Source organism: Hippoglossus stenolepis, chromosome 7 (assembly GCF_022539355.2).
Source record: "Hippoglossus stenolepis isolate QCI-W04-F060 chromosome 7, HSTE1.2, whole genome shotgun sequence".
NCBI lineage: Eukaryota > Metazoa > Chordata > Actinopteri > Pleuronectiformes > Pleuronectidae > Hippoglossus > Hippoglossus stenolepis.
The window spans coordinates 27,683,233-27,698,232 of NC_061489.1; the positions used below are offsets into that span (position 1 = coordinate 27,683,233).

Here is a 15,000-nt window from a genome sequence, read left to right on the forward strand (position 1 = left end):
GAGAGAGAGACCTGACTTGCTTCAGTTTTTCTGTCGGCCGCTCTGATTGGTCGGTGTCACAGATGATGAGACTGTTTCTTTGAAAATGAGCTGATTGTCTTTAAACCAGTGAGTTGCAGGAGCTGATGAGTGTGTGTGTGTGTGTGTGTGTGTGTGTGTGTGTGTCTGTGTGTCTGTGTGTTTCAGGAGGTGCTGTTGAAGCGAGCAGCCGACCTGGTGGAGGCGCTGTGAGGATGCCACACAACAACCAGGTGAGTCGTCCACACTCACTGATCTGAAGTGTTCAGAGAAACTAAAAACCCTCTGCTCATGGCGTCCTCCTGAAGGGCTGACAGAACTGAACCTGTGGGGGTCTGTTCATGTAAACAGAAGAGGACGTGTTCACTGACTCTCCCTCCATTCTTCACTCTTCTTTCCCCCCCTCCCTCCCCCTGCAGGAGATCATCCTGAAGCGAGCGGCCGACCTCACGGAGGCGCTCTACAGCGTCCCCCGCAGTCACAACCAGCTGCCGTCTCTCACCGGCTCGTCCGCTCACTCAGGGATGATGGGCGTGAACTCGTTCAGCAGTCAGCTCGCCGTCAACATCTCCGAGGCCTCGCAGGCCGACCAGGGTGAGGGTTCAACGCCGCCGCCATCCTCACCCACACGTGTGCTCTCCTCAGTGAACGGAGGTTCAGAAGAACGAGAACTTTACTAGAGTTTGAACACAACTGGTCCAACAGAGTCCAGTTTAGTAGAGTATATTAGAGACCAGTAGAGACCAGTACAGACCAGTACAGACCAGTGCAGTTATTTTCCACTCATGCGATCAGGCCCCTGGTTTCTTTATCAGAGACTTTGGTTGGGACCATTTTCAGCAGTGAATTAGTCCACATCTGGTGTGTGTGTGTGTGTGTGTGTGTGTGTGTGTGTGTGTGTGTGTGTGTGTGTGTGTGTGTGTGTGTGTGTGTGTGTGTGCGGGTGTGTGTGCGTGTGCGTGCGTGTGTCAGGCGTTGATCCTCAGCTGATCCTGTCACAGTCGCTCAGTAAAGTAAAAGCTTGTGAACGATCGTCGACAGGAAACAGATAGAGCTGCTTTTTCTCCCCGAACACCCCCAACCACCTACACACACACACAACCACACACACACACACAACCACACACACAACCACATGCACAACCACACACACAACCTCCGTCTGCTTTTCCCATCGGCCCAGTGGCGAACACCTTTCAGGAATCTATGAGGTCATGGGAAACGAGGCTGCGCTGAAAATTCATAACTGGGTAGTTTATGTGCGTTGAGCTCTCCGGTCGGAAACATTACACCGAGGATCTGACCGCGTCCTGCTCGCCGTTATGAAGTATGAAACGACTCTTTGTGCACCCGTGCAATTACCCAGCGTGATTAAAGCATTAATAAAAAACATCAGCCCGCGAGCTCAGGCCTTATCAGACGGACCAGCCAGGAAATTTACGGCGCCAATTCAGAGCAGCTCGACCTGCTCGCCATCATGGCGTCCTCCTGAAGAGCAGAGGGTTTTTAACTCACTGGAGTTGGTCGTTGTTTCTCTGCTTCACCCTGACGATGAGGAGTTCAAACTGCTGCTTGAAGAATCAATCAGAGCAGAGTTGTGACCTTTTGCAGCGCTGGATGAAGTCTGACAAAATGTTTAACCAGCATTCATCACGCCATGTCACCTGACCTGAAACCCGGGGTCATGTGACGCTGCAGCTCAGCTGAAACCTGACAGTGATTCATCTGATCAGCGAATCGCAGCGTCTTCACGTCTCGCGGCTCATTGTTGAGAAGCGCCGGCCTGCAGCTGCTCTCTGACACTTTACTCTCTGACACTAAACTGTCACTCAGTTCATCTCCAATCTGCCTCCGCACACAAACACGTGTTTCCATTTGAGTCTCCAGCGTGAGGTCGAAGGATGTGATCTGCATCCGATGTGCTTCCCACGCTGCTGTGGACGAGGGCGAGGACGGGCGGGGACACACCAGAACAAATACGCCTGAATACTGTGTCCGTTTGTGAAGAGATTCTTTAGTTCATGAGAGAACAATCTGAACATTTAGCAGCTCTCCACCGCTCCTTGCACTGTTCTCCTCAACATGTGTTTCCCATCGCCGCCTCTCCTCGCCCTCGTCCCCGGGCAGCGCTCCATCAGCCGCTCCTGCTGGGAATTGCGTTGGCCCAAACCAGGAAGTGGGGGAGAGTGGAGGAGGGTGGGGGTCGGGGGTGTGTGATGTGCTACTTGGCACTGTGTTGCTCAGAGGGGCGGGGCCGTGGTCGGTGGGAACCCGAGAGCCTCGTGAGGAGGTGAACGGTCAGGACGAGAACTTCAGGGAACATGTTGAATGTTGGATGAGGGTCAGTCGACAGGGGGGGGGCAGACTCCGCCCACAGGGAGGTGAGCAGCCAGTAACAGCAGAGCGACAGGTGTGGTGATGTCACTGCTGAGGTTTTCGACACAATAGATTAATAATAATAACTGACTTCCTGATGTGTTCACACTTTCAAACTGAGAAACTCGTTTAGTGAAAGAACGAATGTGATGAATGAGAAGCAGCTGAAGTCTGTGACTGAGCCTGAAACCCGAGAGCAGACGACTCAGTGACACACACTCAAGTGTGAAACCTTTTTATTTGTTCAGTTCAGACACACGAGGAAGAATCTCTGACGTCTCTCCTCTTCCTCTCAGGTTACTCCCGTAACTCCAACAGCGTCTCTCCTCGCGGCTACGTGCCGAGCTCCACGCCTCAGCAGTCCAACTACAACACCATCACGTCCACCATGAACGGATACGGAGCGGGGATGACCAACCTGGGCGTACCTGGATCCCCCAGCTTCCTCAACGGCTCCTCCGCCAACTCTGCTTACGCAAGTGAGTAACTTCAAAATAAGAGAACCCCTCTCATCATAACCTCACTCACCTGAGAGGCAGCGAGTAGAACGAGCAGCTGAAATCTGAAGTCAGAGTCCGAACCAACAGAACCAGGTTCAGTTTGATCCAGACCCAGAACTCCTCTTCTGTCTGAGGAACCGTTCACACCTGATGTTCAGTCTGAAGCTCTGAAACAAACAAGGTGTGAACGAGTCGTCAGATACTCTGTAATATAGAGTATTAATAATAATAATAATAGAGTTTGTTTCAGTTCTTCTTCGTCTGAACCTTCGACTTCACTGAAGTGTTTCAGCTGAAAGCAGATAAATGTGGGTTTAAAACTCCAAAGTCAATCAAAGTGTTCTTTTCTTTTCTAATTCGAGCTCGTTGAAAATGATTGACGCATAAAAGAAGATGTGCTGAAGAAAGAATGTTCATTTGGCTGAAAGCTTTTTAAAGTTAGAACATTGATGCTTTAAAGAATCTGACTTTCACGCCTGTGAGACGAGAGCTTATGAGAGTTTATTAGATTTAATAATACAATCTTTGAAATCCTTTCATATGTTTTATTGGTTCATTAATGTCAGAACCAGAGAAAAGCAAACGTCAAGAAGAGCTGAAGAAAGAGTTGAGACGGTTCTGGGTGAATCTCAGCAGGAGCTCGATGTGGAAACAACTCATCTCATGATAAAATGTGGAACTCTTGATTTGCTAGTGGACGTAGAGAAGCAGCTTCCTGTTGAAGAAGGTAGAGGAAGTGATGGGTTCGGAGCTTCGGTTGTTGTTCTGCTGCTGAAGCTGATTAAAGCGTCTGGAGTCGGCGCTGCTGCGGCTCAGGTGTGTTTCCGACACGGTGAAGCCTCAGCCGCGGGGGACGGCTCCGTTGTTTTGGCTTCTGTATCAAAGCGTCTCAGCGAGACTCGTTTAGCTAGTGAGCTCCAAACACGTCTTCGTGCCAGGTGATGCTGTCGTCCCCGGCGACCAAACAAAAGGTGGACTCGCATCTCGCCTGGCTGAGCTTCAGTTTCCCACCGCCGAGGGTGTGTGTGTGTGTGTGTGTGTGTGTGTGTGTGTGTGTGTGTGTGTGTGTGTGTGGACTGAACACACCATGCATTGTTCACCCCCTCCTCTCCTCACTGTCCCCTGTCCATCCTCCCCCTCCCTCCTCCTCCTCTTCTATAAACCCACTAACATCCTTCACATCAGCTGAACAACAGAGAGGAGGAAGCAGGATCCAGGACAGACTGAGAGAAACATTCCTTCATTTGACAGTTTCATCTTCAAACCTCCATCATTTACAGATTCACTCATTAAATCTGTGGACGCACTTAAAGGGACAGTTCCACGCTTTCTGCTTCTCTTCCTCAGTGAAACGTTCACATGGATCATGTTCAGAGTCGCAAAGCTCCGCCCACACATCACTGTCGCTATGGTGACGTGTTTTCCAGCCTCTAAAGTTTAAAACTCTGGGGTCGTGTGGACGGTCGTGTTTCTGATACGGAGCTAAAACACTGATCTGGACAGAGGTCGATTTATTATGTAGTTAGCATAGCTTAGCATAATGACAGGAAACAGAGGGAACTGTTAGCCCGACTAACGACCAGCTGCTGTGAACATTCTGTGTCTCTGTGGTTGGAGTTTGAGGTCAAGACTTTGTTTTGTAAATGCTGATGTTTTAATACAGTTTTAATTTACATGTTAATTACAAATGAAATGATTTATTATCTGATCATCTTTAATCTGCAGCTTCCAGTCACATGATCAAGGATCATTTCCATGACAACTGGGTGAAACACTGAAGATCATGTGACTGGAAGCTGCAGCTCCAACCCAGAGTCGATCCTGAGGTGAGTTGTTCTGGAACTTTCACTCAGATGATCTTCACTTTCCAATGTTGTTTCAATCAGATTCAAACACATAAATTCAGTTGAAAATAATTATTATTTCACTTCATTTGTTAAACAGCTGAAGATCCAGAAACTCGACTTTAAATAATCATGAGATTTTATTTCTTAGAAATCAGACACTAAACTTTGAACATTTATTTTCTCTGAAAAGTTGAAGATTAATTCCCGACACGACCTCCGACCTGAAACTGAAGATGACAGCTCTCGTCTTATGCTAAGCTAAGCTAAGCTAAGCTAAGCTAAGCTAAACACGCTTCCAGCTGTGAAGTAAATGACGACAGATCTGAAACCATGTGAACAAGTCGCACACATGTTGAACTGCTCCTTTAATCAGAACTAATAAAGACAAACACACACACACATACACACACTCATACACTGACACACACACTCATACACTGACACACACACTCATACACAGATACACACACTCATTCACTGACACACACATCATACACTGACACACACACTCATACACAGACACACACACTCACACACTCATACACTGACACACACACTCATACACAACACACACACTCATACACACACTCATACACTGACACACACACTCATACACTGACACACACACTCATACACTGACACACACACTCACACATACACAGACACACACACTCATACACACACACACACTCATACACTGACACACACGCATACACACACACACACACACACACACACTCATACACACACACACACTCATACACACACACACACTCATACACTGCACACACACACACACACACACACACACACACACACACACACACACACACACGTGCAGTTTGTGTGGATGAAGATTCTCATGTTGGTTTTTGTTTTATTGAAGTTATGGATCAACTTTGTCAGATGTTCAGCTGTTTGTGCTCCGAGCTTCTTCCTCCAGACCTCGGCCCCATGAGCCAGGGACACATTCCTCCTCCTCATCCTCCTCCTCCTCCTCTTTCTCCTCCTCCTCCTCCTCCTCCCTCTTTATCCTCCTCCTCTTTCTCCTCCTCCTCCTCCTCCTCCTCCTCCTCCTCCTCCTCTTTCTCCTCCTCATCCTCCTCTCCATCATCGTCCTGCACAACCCACCTCATTTCTTCTGCTCACTCCCCCCCTCCTCCCTCCGTCCGTCTGCTCGTTACGTCCTCTGTAGGTTTGCCCCCCCACACACGTCTTCCTCACCTCCTCCTCTTCCTCTTCTTCCTCTGCTCCCATAGGCCCTTACTCATTCTCTCCTGTCCATATGGTTTCTGCAGTCAAACAGAAGAGCGCCTTCGCCCCCGTCGTGCGGCCACAGACCTCCCCGCCCCCCACCTGCACCACCACCAATGGCAGCAACCTCCAGGGTGAGCATCCCCCCCCCCTCCCACCTGTCAGCACCCGTCCTCGTCCTCGTCCGCAGACGTCCAGTGTAAACATGACGATTTCAAACCTCCGGTTCAAAGTTGATCCATAACTTCTGATTTTCCTTCATCTCATTCAACTTGAACTCTTTATTTCTCATTCTCTCTCTAAACATGTTGGTTTTTCTTTGTATTAAACTTTAAATGTTCAGATTAAATCTACGTTTAGATCCAGATTGTGTTTGTGAGACGTTGGTTTGATTCTGTGTCTCTGTGTTTCAGCCATGGCCGGTCTCATCGTCCCGCCCATGTGAGGATGATACAGTCTGACTCCTCCCCTCCCAACCCAGCGCTGATGGCCCCGCCCACCTGAAACACCACCGCTAACAGCGAGAAATCCTCCCCATCATCCCTCACTCCGACCCCCGATCCAGGATCGACCACACGAAGAAAACCAGAGCCCCGACTCTTCACCTGTCGCCTCGGCAACAACAGCATCAAACCCGTTCTGTTTTCTGATGATGGACGTAGAGGCCACGCCCCCTCAGTGGAGGTTTGAGGACAGGAATGTGAACTGTGGGCGGAGCGGGGGCGGGGCGTGCAGTATCATTTAACAGGTTAGTTTGAGTCGTGGGCGGAGTTTAACCACTGTGAGACGGGAAGGAGGCGTGTCCACTGGGAGCTTCACATTTAAAGGGCCATTCCACAGTTTCTATATTTGAAATCTTTTATTTTCAGTCACACTGAACATGAGTTCAAATTTAAATCTGAAACCAGAACGTCGTCTGATCCAGACTCTTTAAAACCGACTCAAACATTTAACCTGACGTGAAACTACATTTGTTTAATTTCATCTGGAAACGAAGAAACGCACCAAAGAAACACAGAAAAATATAAAACCAGTCGGAAACAAATGTTCTTCAACTGAATATTAACAATTCACATTATTCATATGATATCGATTCATTGCTGAACCTGAGTCGGACCGAGTCCAGAAACCAGGAGGAAACGTTTTCCTTTTCAAATCTGGAAAATAAAAACCATCAGATGGTTTCCAGAAATTAATCTGAGATCCTGAACCTTTTCCCCACAAACCCAGAAGTTTTCATGTTTGTGTTTCATCCTCTGAAAAGAAGGAAACTTTTCTAAGATAAATAAAAGAATGAACAGACGAGTTTTCTTTCATTCTCACGTTTACTTTCGACGTCTCTGGTTCTTGAATCAGTTCGTTGGTTCTGTTCCGCAGCCGTCGAGTCGTAGAACCAGAAAAGCTTCAACACTTTTATTCACATTAAGGTTCCAGGTTTCTTCTTATTCCTGATTGTGCTTATTTTCTATGTATTTATAAAGTTCCTTTGTGATTTAGGCCTGAACGATAGTCTCAGATATATATGTAAACACATTTGATGTCTTAATACCTTTTAGATATTGTAAAAAAAGTGAACAAGTGAGAGGAATTAACCTTTTTGTAAAAACAAAAAATACGTCATGACGTGGTCTCCCTGTTTTGGAAACAGGACGTAAAAAAAAACGCTTTCATCACTTTTGTATAAAAATGCTTTTCCGATACGATATTTAACTTTTTGTAAACAGCATCATTTGTGTTTCCCTGGTTCTTCTTGTCCTTTGTGTATTATTGTGAAATGTATAATCATGGTTATTTCTTAATGCACTATTTTCGTTGGGGCACTTAATAAGAGCAATGCATCCGAGCAAAAAATTTAAAAAAGCTACAAGTTTTTTTAAAAAAGAAGAAGAAGGATAGAACGATATGCACCGAGATGTTTTTTTTTTCTGGCAGAAATCCTCGTCATGTGAACGTTTATATTTCAGAAGCTTCATAATATTCCAACACTTTTACTTTTGATGTGTAGAAGACGATAATATTTTATCCATTAATATGAAACTCAAACCTGCTCGTCGTGTTTTTAAAACCAGGCGAGATTTTAAAACGAGTCACTGATCTCAAGGAACCTTCCATCGATGTTGTTGTTGATGGTGCTGTTTTCGTCGTTGCACACAATCCAGATCATTTACTTATGCAACTGTTTCCTGTTCCGTAACGCCAGCTGGTCGTCCACCAGGGGGACTTCCTGTTTGATGCCTTACGATCGACCACCGAGTCTCCGCCGCTGTTTTCATCCTTTAGCTCTGCAGCGTTTAACCAGAACGTTCCACTCGTCCAGTCGCTCTCCAGTCAAACTGGGAGAGGTTTGATTTCCTGCACCAAATATTCATCCCTCAGGTTCCACCGACAAAATACAAAACTAGGTTCAAGTGTCAGACGCAGGTTTTACTGAAGAATCACTTCTGTATGACGTAATTATGCTTTAGCATCATCACCAGAAATTACATAAAACATTTATATTTAAAAGATGTGTATATAAATAATTATCACAGCATCAGTGTCAAATCATAAGAAAGATTCTCAAACTTATTTTAACAAATCAAAATTCCGTTTGTAAAAATTACCCAAATTCAGAAATCACAACATAAGATACATGTTTTATTTGAAATGAAAAGATTTAAATCTGGACTTATTTATTCACAGCATCGTAAATATAGAATTCATGATGACAATAAAATCAAACCTGATCTTTATGATAATTAGAATTAATCCACTTCAGTCGTTCATGTTGTTGTAGAAATAGTTTTTTTTTCAAACTGTAAAGAAAGAATCAAGAATCATCTGTTTTTCCGTCATAAAAAACTTCGACGTCTGAAGTTTGAGCTGATTCAACTCTGACTTTATGCAAATTCAGCCGGACGGAGAAGTTGTGTCAGAAGCAGCGACGCGTCCGAACCTGCAGCTCGTCTCCGTCAGCTCGATGATCAGATGTTTTTCGTCTCAGTCGTAGAAAGTTTCTTCTCTCCTGCTTTTCAAAGTTACTTATGTTTGACTCCAATGTGAACGAGGGCAGAGGAACTGCATCTTTGTGAAATATGAAATATATCATCAAAGTATATTAAAGCACAATGTTTAATTAATGTCTTTAGAATACAGACAGGGGGCGACACCTCCACCTTCTTTCTTTTCTGTCTCTGGCCATGCTGTAAATAGATGCATGTTCTTTTGTTTGGTATTTTCCTGTGATCCAGTGCTTTTTGTACAGAAACAGTCTAATAAAGATTAAATTTGGCTTGAACCCGTCGACCGTCTCATTAATTCACCAGGAGTGAGGGGAGGGTGTTACAGGGACCGTCTCCTTTGATTCTTTAGTCTGGTCCACGTCCCATCTGCTAACATGGAGGAGGTCTATGACCGATACTGCAGCCACACACCAGGGGGCGATCCAGATGAGCTGACATGTCGTCCAGTCAATCAGAGGTTTAATCATGACTGATAAGAACCAATCAGGACGAGGATGATGGACAGGTGTCAGTCAGAACAGGACAAACATGTAATTATGTTTAATTCAGCTTTTATTTTTTAAACCTGCTGAGATTTGATTCTGACTTCCTGTCTGGATTAAGTTCAGAGAAAACGAGCTGAGACAGTTCATGGATAACATATATTAAATAATTATAATATATAATAAATATATATATAAAGAAATGTAAATATACAAATATATTATATATCAAGAAAATCTATTTAAATGTATGAAATGTTCAGTTCAGGTGAAAACGTTTGAGCTACAGGAAGCAGCTGTGACATCATCGTTTCCATCGTGATAGGACTGAAGGACCAGTGCGTGTGTGTGTGCGTGTGTGTGCGTGTGTGTGCGTGTGTGTGTGTGCTACGCACAAAAGTTGAGCAACTTTTTACTCACTGAGATAGAGCTCTAACTAAACTCTGACTTGGATCAGGATCAGAATCCGGTTCAGGACCAGGTTCAGGACCAGGTTCAGGACCAGGACCAGGACCAGGTGTGTATTATGTAAGCGCTGGAGACATTGTGTTTTCAGTTTGTCTGACTGTGACCTTCGACCTTTGACCTTTGAAATCTCATCAGTTCTGAAACTATAAAACCGGATCAGATCTCAGTGTGAACATCTGTTAACATCCGGTGTGAATCAGGTTCAGATCAACGATCTGAAAACGCCTGTTCTCCGACATCGCGCTGTACGGTCGTCATGACAACGCTTCCTCCCACGTGTGGTAATGTTCACAGATCAAAGAGATAAAAACATTTACTTCTTGTTTCTATTTAGAATCTTTAGGATGTTTTAATGACATCACAGGAAGTAAAAATACCAAAACAATAAATAAAAATACGTCACTGACGACATTTTAACATTTAAAACCTAAACCTGAGCATTTAAATGATATTTCATAATGTAATTATTTATTCAGACTCTTTCACTTATTTCATCTGCATTTTAAATTGTCTTATTAAAAAGAATAAAATGTCAAAATTATGGTATAACAGTTTTTTTTTATAGTTTCTGAGGTGAAAACTTTGAATAAAAAAACTAAAAACATTCCATCATCTTTAAAACTCTTCTTCTTCTTCTGCATGTTTCAACAGCAGCAACTGAGACAGCGCCACCTGCTGTTCATCAGAGGAGGAACACACACACACACACATATATATATATATATATATATATACACATATATATATGTACACATCATCATCATGTTTATGTCATTCATCTTTATCTATACATCGATAAAGATGAATGACATATACATATGTATACATATGACTTGGCTGGACGTGATTGGACGTCAGACTTTGTGGACGACGCCTCCTGAGGAGAAGGAGGCGGGGCCTCTTTACACCTGCTCCCTCCTTCATCTGTCTTCGTTTCTCCAGCAGGATGTTTGTCTTGGCTTCGCCCGACACGGTGACTTAATCCTTCGCTGCTATTGTTAAACATCTCTGCAGCAAAAACATAATGAAAACCAAATGTGTCGGAGCAGCTTCGGGTTTCAGGCCTTTAACTACGTTACGTTTCCAGCACGTCGAGGCCAAATAACTCACTTATGTTTCCCTTGTAACTTTACGCCAAACATGAGATCTTTGCTTTGTCAAAGCTGGTGAGTATCAAACCAACTGTATCAATAGGAAAACAGTTTTAATAAGCATTCCCTGCAGGCGGGGGCCGAGGAACACCTCTCACCTGGAAGCTATTAGAGCCGACAGGAAATGGAGGCAGAGATCGAGTGCTTCCCAATAATGTGCGTCCCCCCGGAGAGAGGAAATATGTAGATTCATCATAAAACATCTCGCAGAGAAACAGAGGAGAGACAGCTGGGCACCTCCAACATCACATCACACCAACATCTGTGGACGAGCGGATCACGTTTCATCGCTCATGTCACAGCATCGAACCGTAAACACCGTCTCCAGATGGACCCTATGGAAGATCGGCCCTGCCAAACAAACACATGGAATAAATAATTATGTGAAACTAATGCAACGTGTCCAAGTTAAAACATTTTGATTTAGTGCGTCGTAATTTTAACCTAGTACGTCTTAATATTGACGGATCGTACTCTGAGTATCTTTTATTTTTATATCATTTCTGTTCTGGCACCAATGTGCTTCCATACATCTTATTATCCTTTTGACGGACGGATTTATTCTTCGTCCTTCACGTCATCGTCCATTAAATCTACGAATCTTCCTCGTCTCCATTGAAATTCCTGAAGCGCTGCGATCATCATCAGGACGTCTCAGAGGCCGAAATCAGTGTTAATAAATCAATCCCCGGCCCGGGTGAGCTCGCCGCCGCTCCCCCGGCTGCTTGCTAAACAAATGGATTCAGCATGTTTAATGAGGGCGGGGGGGAGGCGGAGGTAACTAATACCTTTAATGATCTCAGCAGACCAAAATCCTGGCACCCGCCCAGAGCCGGCGGCCGGGGAGATGTTTTGGACGGAGCTGCCGCGGCGGTCATGGATGAAGATGCTCCGGTGGCGTGGCAGATTTACGTCCGAGCGCTGGACACGGAAAAGGCCATGAATTAGGAGGCGGTGAAACGGGCCACACACTGACATCACAGGCCTGCGGACGGAAGGTTAAACGGCGTCTGGGGGAAGTGAAGTGATGATACAGGCAGACGAGGGTTTGGGAGCCGGACGCTGTTTCCCTTCGTCGGCTGTTTTGAAAATTTACTGAACCTTTAAAAACGCTGCGTCTCCTCGGTGCTGCGTTCGAGTCCTGAGGCCTGAGAGAGGACGCATGTGTCAACAGGAAGAACGTCCGTGTCTTACACACTTTTAAATAAAGATATTAAACTCACACGTTCTGCAACAGAACCACCAGGAACCTGCAGGAGACGCCAACATCTCAGGTGGTCACACTTCATTTATATCTGATTATTATTATAGTTAATACTTCATATTCACTATAGTTTATTTCTAATAATTATCAGGTCAGACTCTGTCTTTGAGGTGGATGTGTTTGTTTTTTCAGTGATGGATTGTGGGTAACACTTCAACATGGAGGGACCCTGTGGGTCCTGACTCGTCCCCTGAGGACACTTCGTCTTCACGGGGCACAAACGGATTCTGGGGGCAACCGCCTCGAGTCCATTGACCTCAGAGACGACCTCCACAGAATCCAGTCGTTGACATGACGCCATCATGAAAAAAACTCAGAGGTTTCAGGCTGACAACAGCTGATGTCCGTCAACGGCAACGAGCGTCCAACGCCACAGGGACGTCCTCAGGGAGCGTCAAGGTCCAACACAGCTCTGCACACACACACACACACACACACACACACACACACACACTTGGGGGGGAACAGTGACAGAACAGTGAGGGAGACAGTGAGAACAGTGAGGAACAGGGAACAGTGAGGAACAGGGAACAGGGAACAGTGAGGGAACAGGGAACAGGGAACAGTGAGGGAGCAGTGAGGGAGGGAACAGTGAGGGAGCAGTGAGGGAACAGGGAACAGTGAGGGAACAGTGAGGGAACGGAACAGTGAGGAACAGGGAACAGTGAGGGAGCAGTGAGGGAACAGTGGGGGAACAATGGGAGGGAACAGTGAGGAACAGGGAACAGTGAGGAACAGGGAACAGTGAGGGAACAGGGAACAGTGAGGAACAGGGAACAGTGAGGGAACAGGGAACAGTGAGGGAACAGTGAGGGAGCAGTGAGGGAACAGTGAGGAACAATGGGAACAGGGAACAGTGAGGGAACAGTGAGGGAACAGTGAGGGAACAGTGAGGGAACAGGGAACAGTGAGGGAACAGTGAGGAACAGTGAGGGAACAGTGAGGGAAGGGAACAGTGAGGAACAGGGAACAGTGAGGGAACAGTGAGGGAGCAGTGAGGGCAGGGACCAGTGAGGGAACAGGAACAGTGAGGAACAGTGAGGGAGCAGTGAGGAACAGAACAGTGAGGGAACAGTGAGGGAACAGGGAACAGTGAGGGAACAGGGAACAGTGAGGAACAGTGAGGAACAGGGAACAGTGAGGGAACAGTGAGGGAACCACTGCAGTGACCTGCCTCACCTCCTGTTTCACAGCTGTTGACCAACATCCCAGAATCTCCTCTTCTGTCTGATTCTCAGCTGATGAAGCTTCGTGTTCACATCAACGTTCTTCTCCCGTCAGCGCAGCTGCAGCAAAGTTTCCAAACGTTACCTCATGATGAGAAGAAAGATGCAGCTTTGATTCCACGGAGCTGAAGTTGCATCACAGGCTCATTAAGGCCGTGGACACAGATTTACACACATCACAACACTTTTATAAGACGGTTGATGGGATTCAAGCCTTCGCACAGCAGCGTATAAATATTTACCTGCAGAGCGTCTGACTCCATCTGTCCGGCGCCGCTCGGCCCTCGTCGGTTTCCCACCGGGAGCCGTGAAGACGGAGCAGAGATCCGGGCTGACCGAGACTCTTATTAAAACAATGAAGCTCATAATTATCCTGGAATTCCAAAGCAGTGCTATAGTTGTAATGAGGCCACACAGGAGCCGGCTTATAAAGAATGAATGTAATAAATAAGCCATTAGATGGGCAGTAAAAAGAGGAGGATGTAAAAGAAAAAGACAACAACGCTGAAACCAGTTCAGACACGTCTCCAGTCTCTGGATGAGCGTTTGGAGAAGTTTCTATTTTCAAACACTTTTTCTGTTGTGAGTCCAACGTGTCAAATGTGACACTAATAATGTGAACATGTTCAGAACATGCAGCAAAATTTCAGGACCTGAATTTACAGAAAAGACACAATCAGATAAAAGGATTCCCTCTCATTGGTTCCGATCGTCCCGAAGCTCCGACAGTTTGGTGACGATGATCAAATGTTCGGGACCAAGAAGAAAGAAAAAAGCGTAAAGACGTCAGATAAACAATAAACAGATTCAGTAGAACTCACAGTGTCTAAACACACGTACACAACATTAACTACACAAACAAACATACAAACATAAACAACCTATCAAAATAAGTATATACAAACAAATAGGATTCACTTTAAACAAATAATAACAAAGTCAAACAAAGAAGTTTCAACTCATTCTAAATCTGTTTGTGTGCATTGTTTGTTACCAGGATTTGAACATGATCTGTCAGCTCCATGACTTTGGGATGTGATACGTTGACCCAGTGTGATGATGTCTTCTCCTTTGCATCATACACAGATTATACAGACTTGTTGACTTTGTGACCTTCGTCCATCTTTGTTCTGTAAAGTGCGTTTCATGTAAACAAATGTGTGTTTGATGCAGTTTGTTGAGTTTGTCCAGCGTTAGGATGCATTTACTCCACATTAGATTCTTATAACATAATATTTATCGCCTTAGTGAGTTTATCATTGGGCCACGATCGCTGCTGCACAGGCTCTGACTGCAAATAACGTCATCACCACAAGATGGCAGCGTTTGTGTCGGAGACATTTTAGCTTCATTTCTAAAGGAAGTGGAATTGTGTCGTCGATCTTTATTTACAGTCAGATCATGTTTCCAAC

The 15,000-nt window shown here is 45.3% G+C and overlaps 1 protein-coding gene across 1 annotated transcript in view; it reads left to right on the top strand.

Annotated features, from left to right (window-relative positions):
- LOC118112121 (transcription factor COE3-like) overlaps positions 1-9,272 on the top strand; it is a 109,335-nt gene extending 100,063 nt beyond the window's left edge. The window contains 6 exon segments of the mRNA XM_047340496.1: positions 187-226; positions 229-251; positions 438-612; positions 2,691-2,873; positions 6,040-6,129; positions 6,409-9,272. Of these exon segments, the coding sequence (XP_047196452.1) occupies positions 187-226; positions 229-251; positions 438-612; positions 2,691-2,873; positions 6,040-6,129; positions 6,409-6,440 (543 nt within the window). The 3' untranslated portion in view covers positions 6,441-9,272.
- The last annotated feature ends 5,728 nt before the right edge of the window (positions 9,273-15,000 follow it).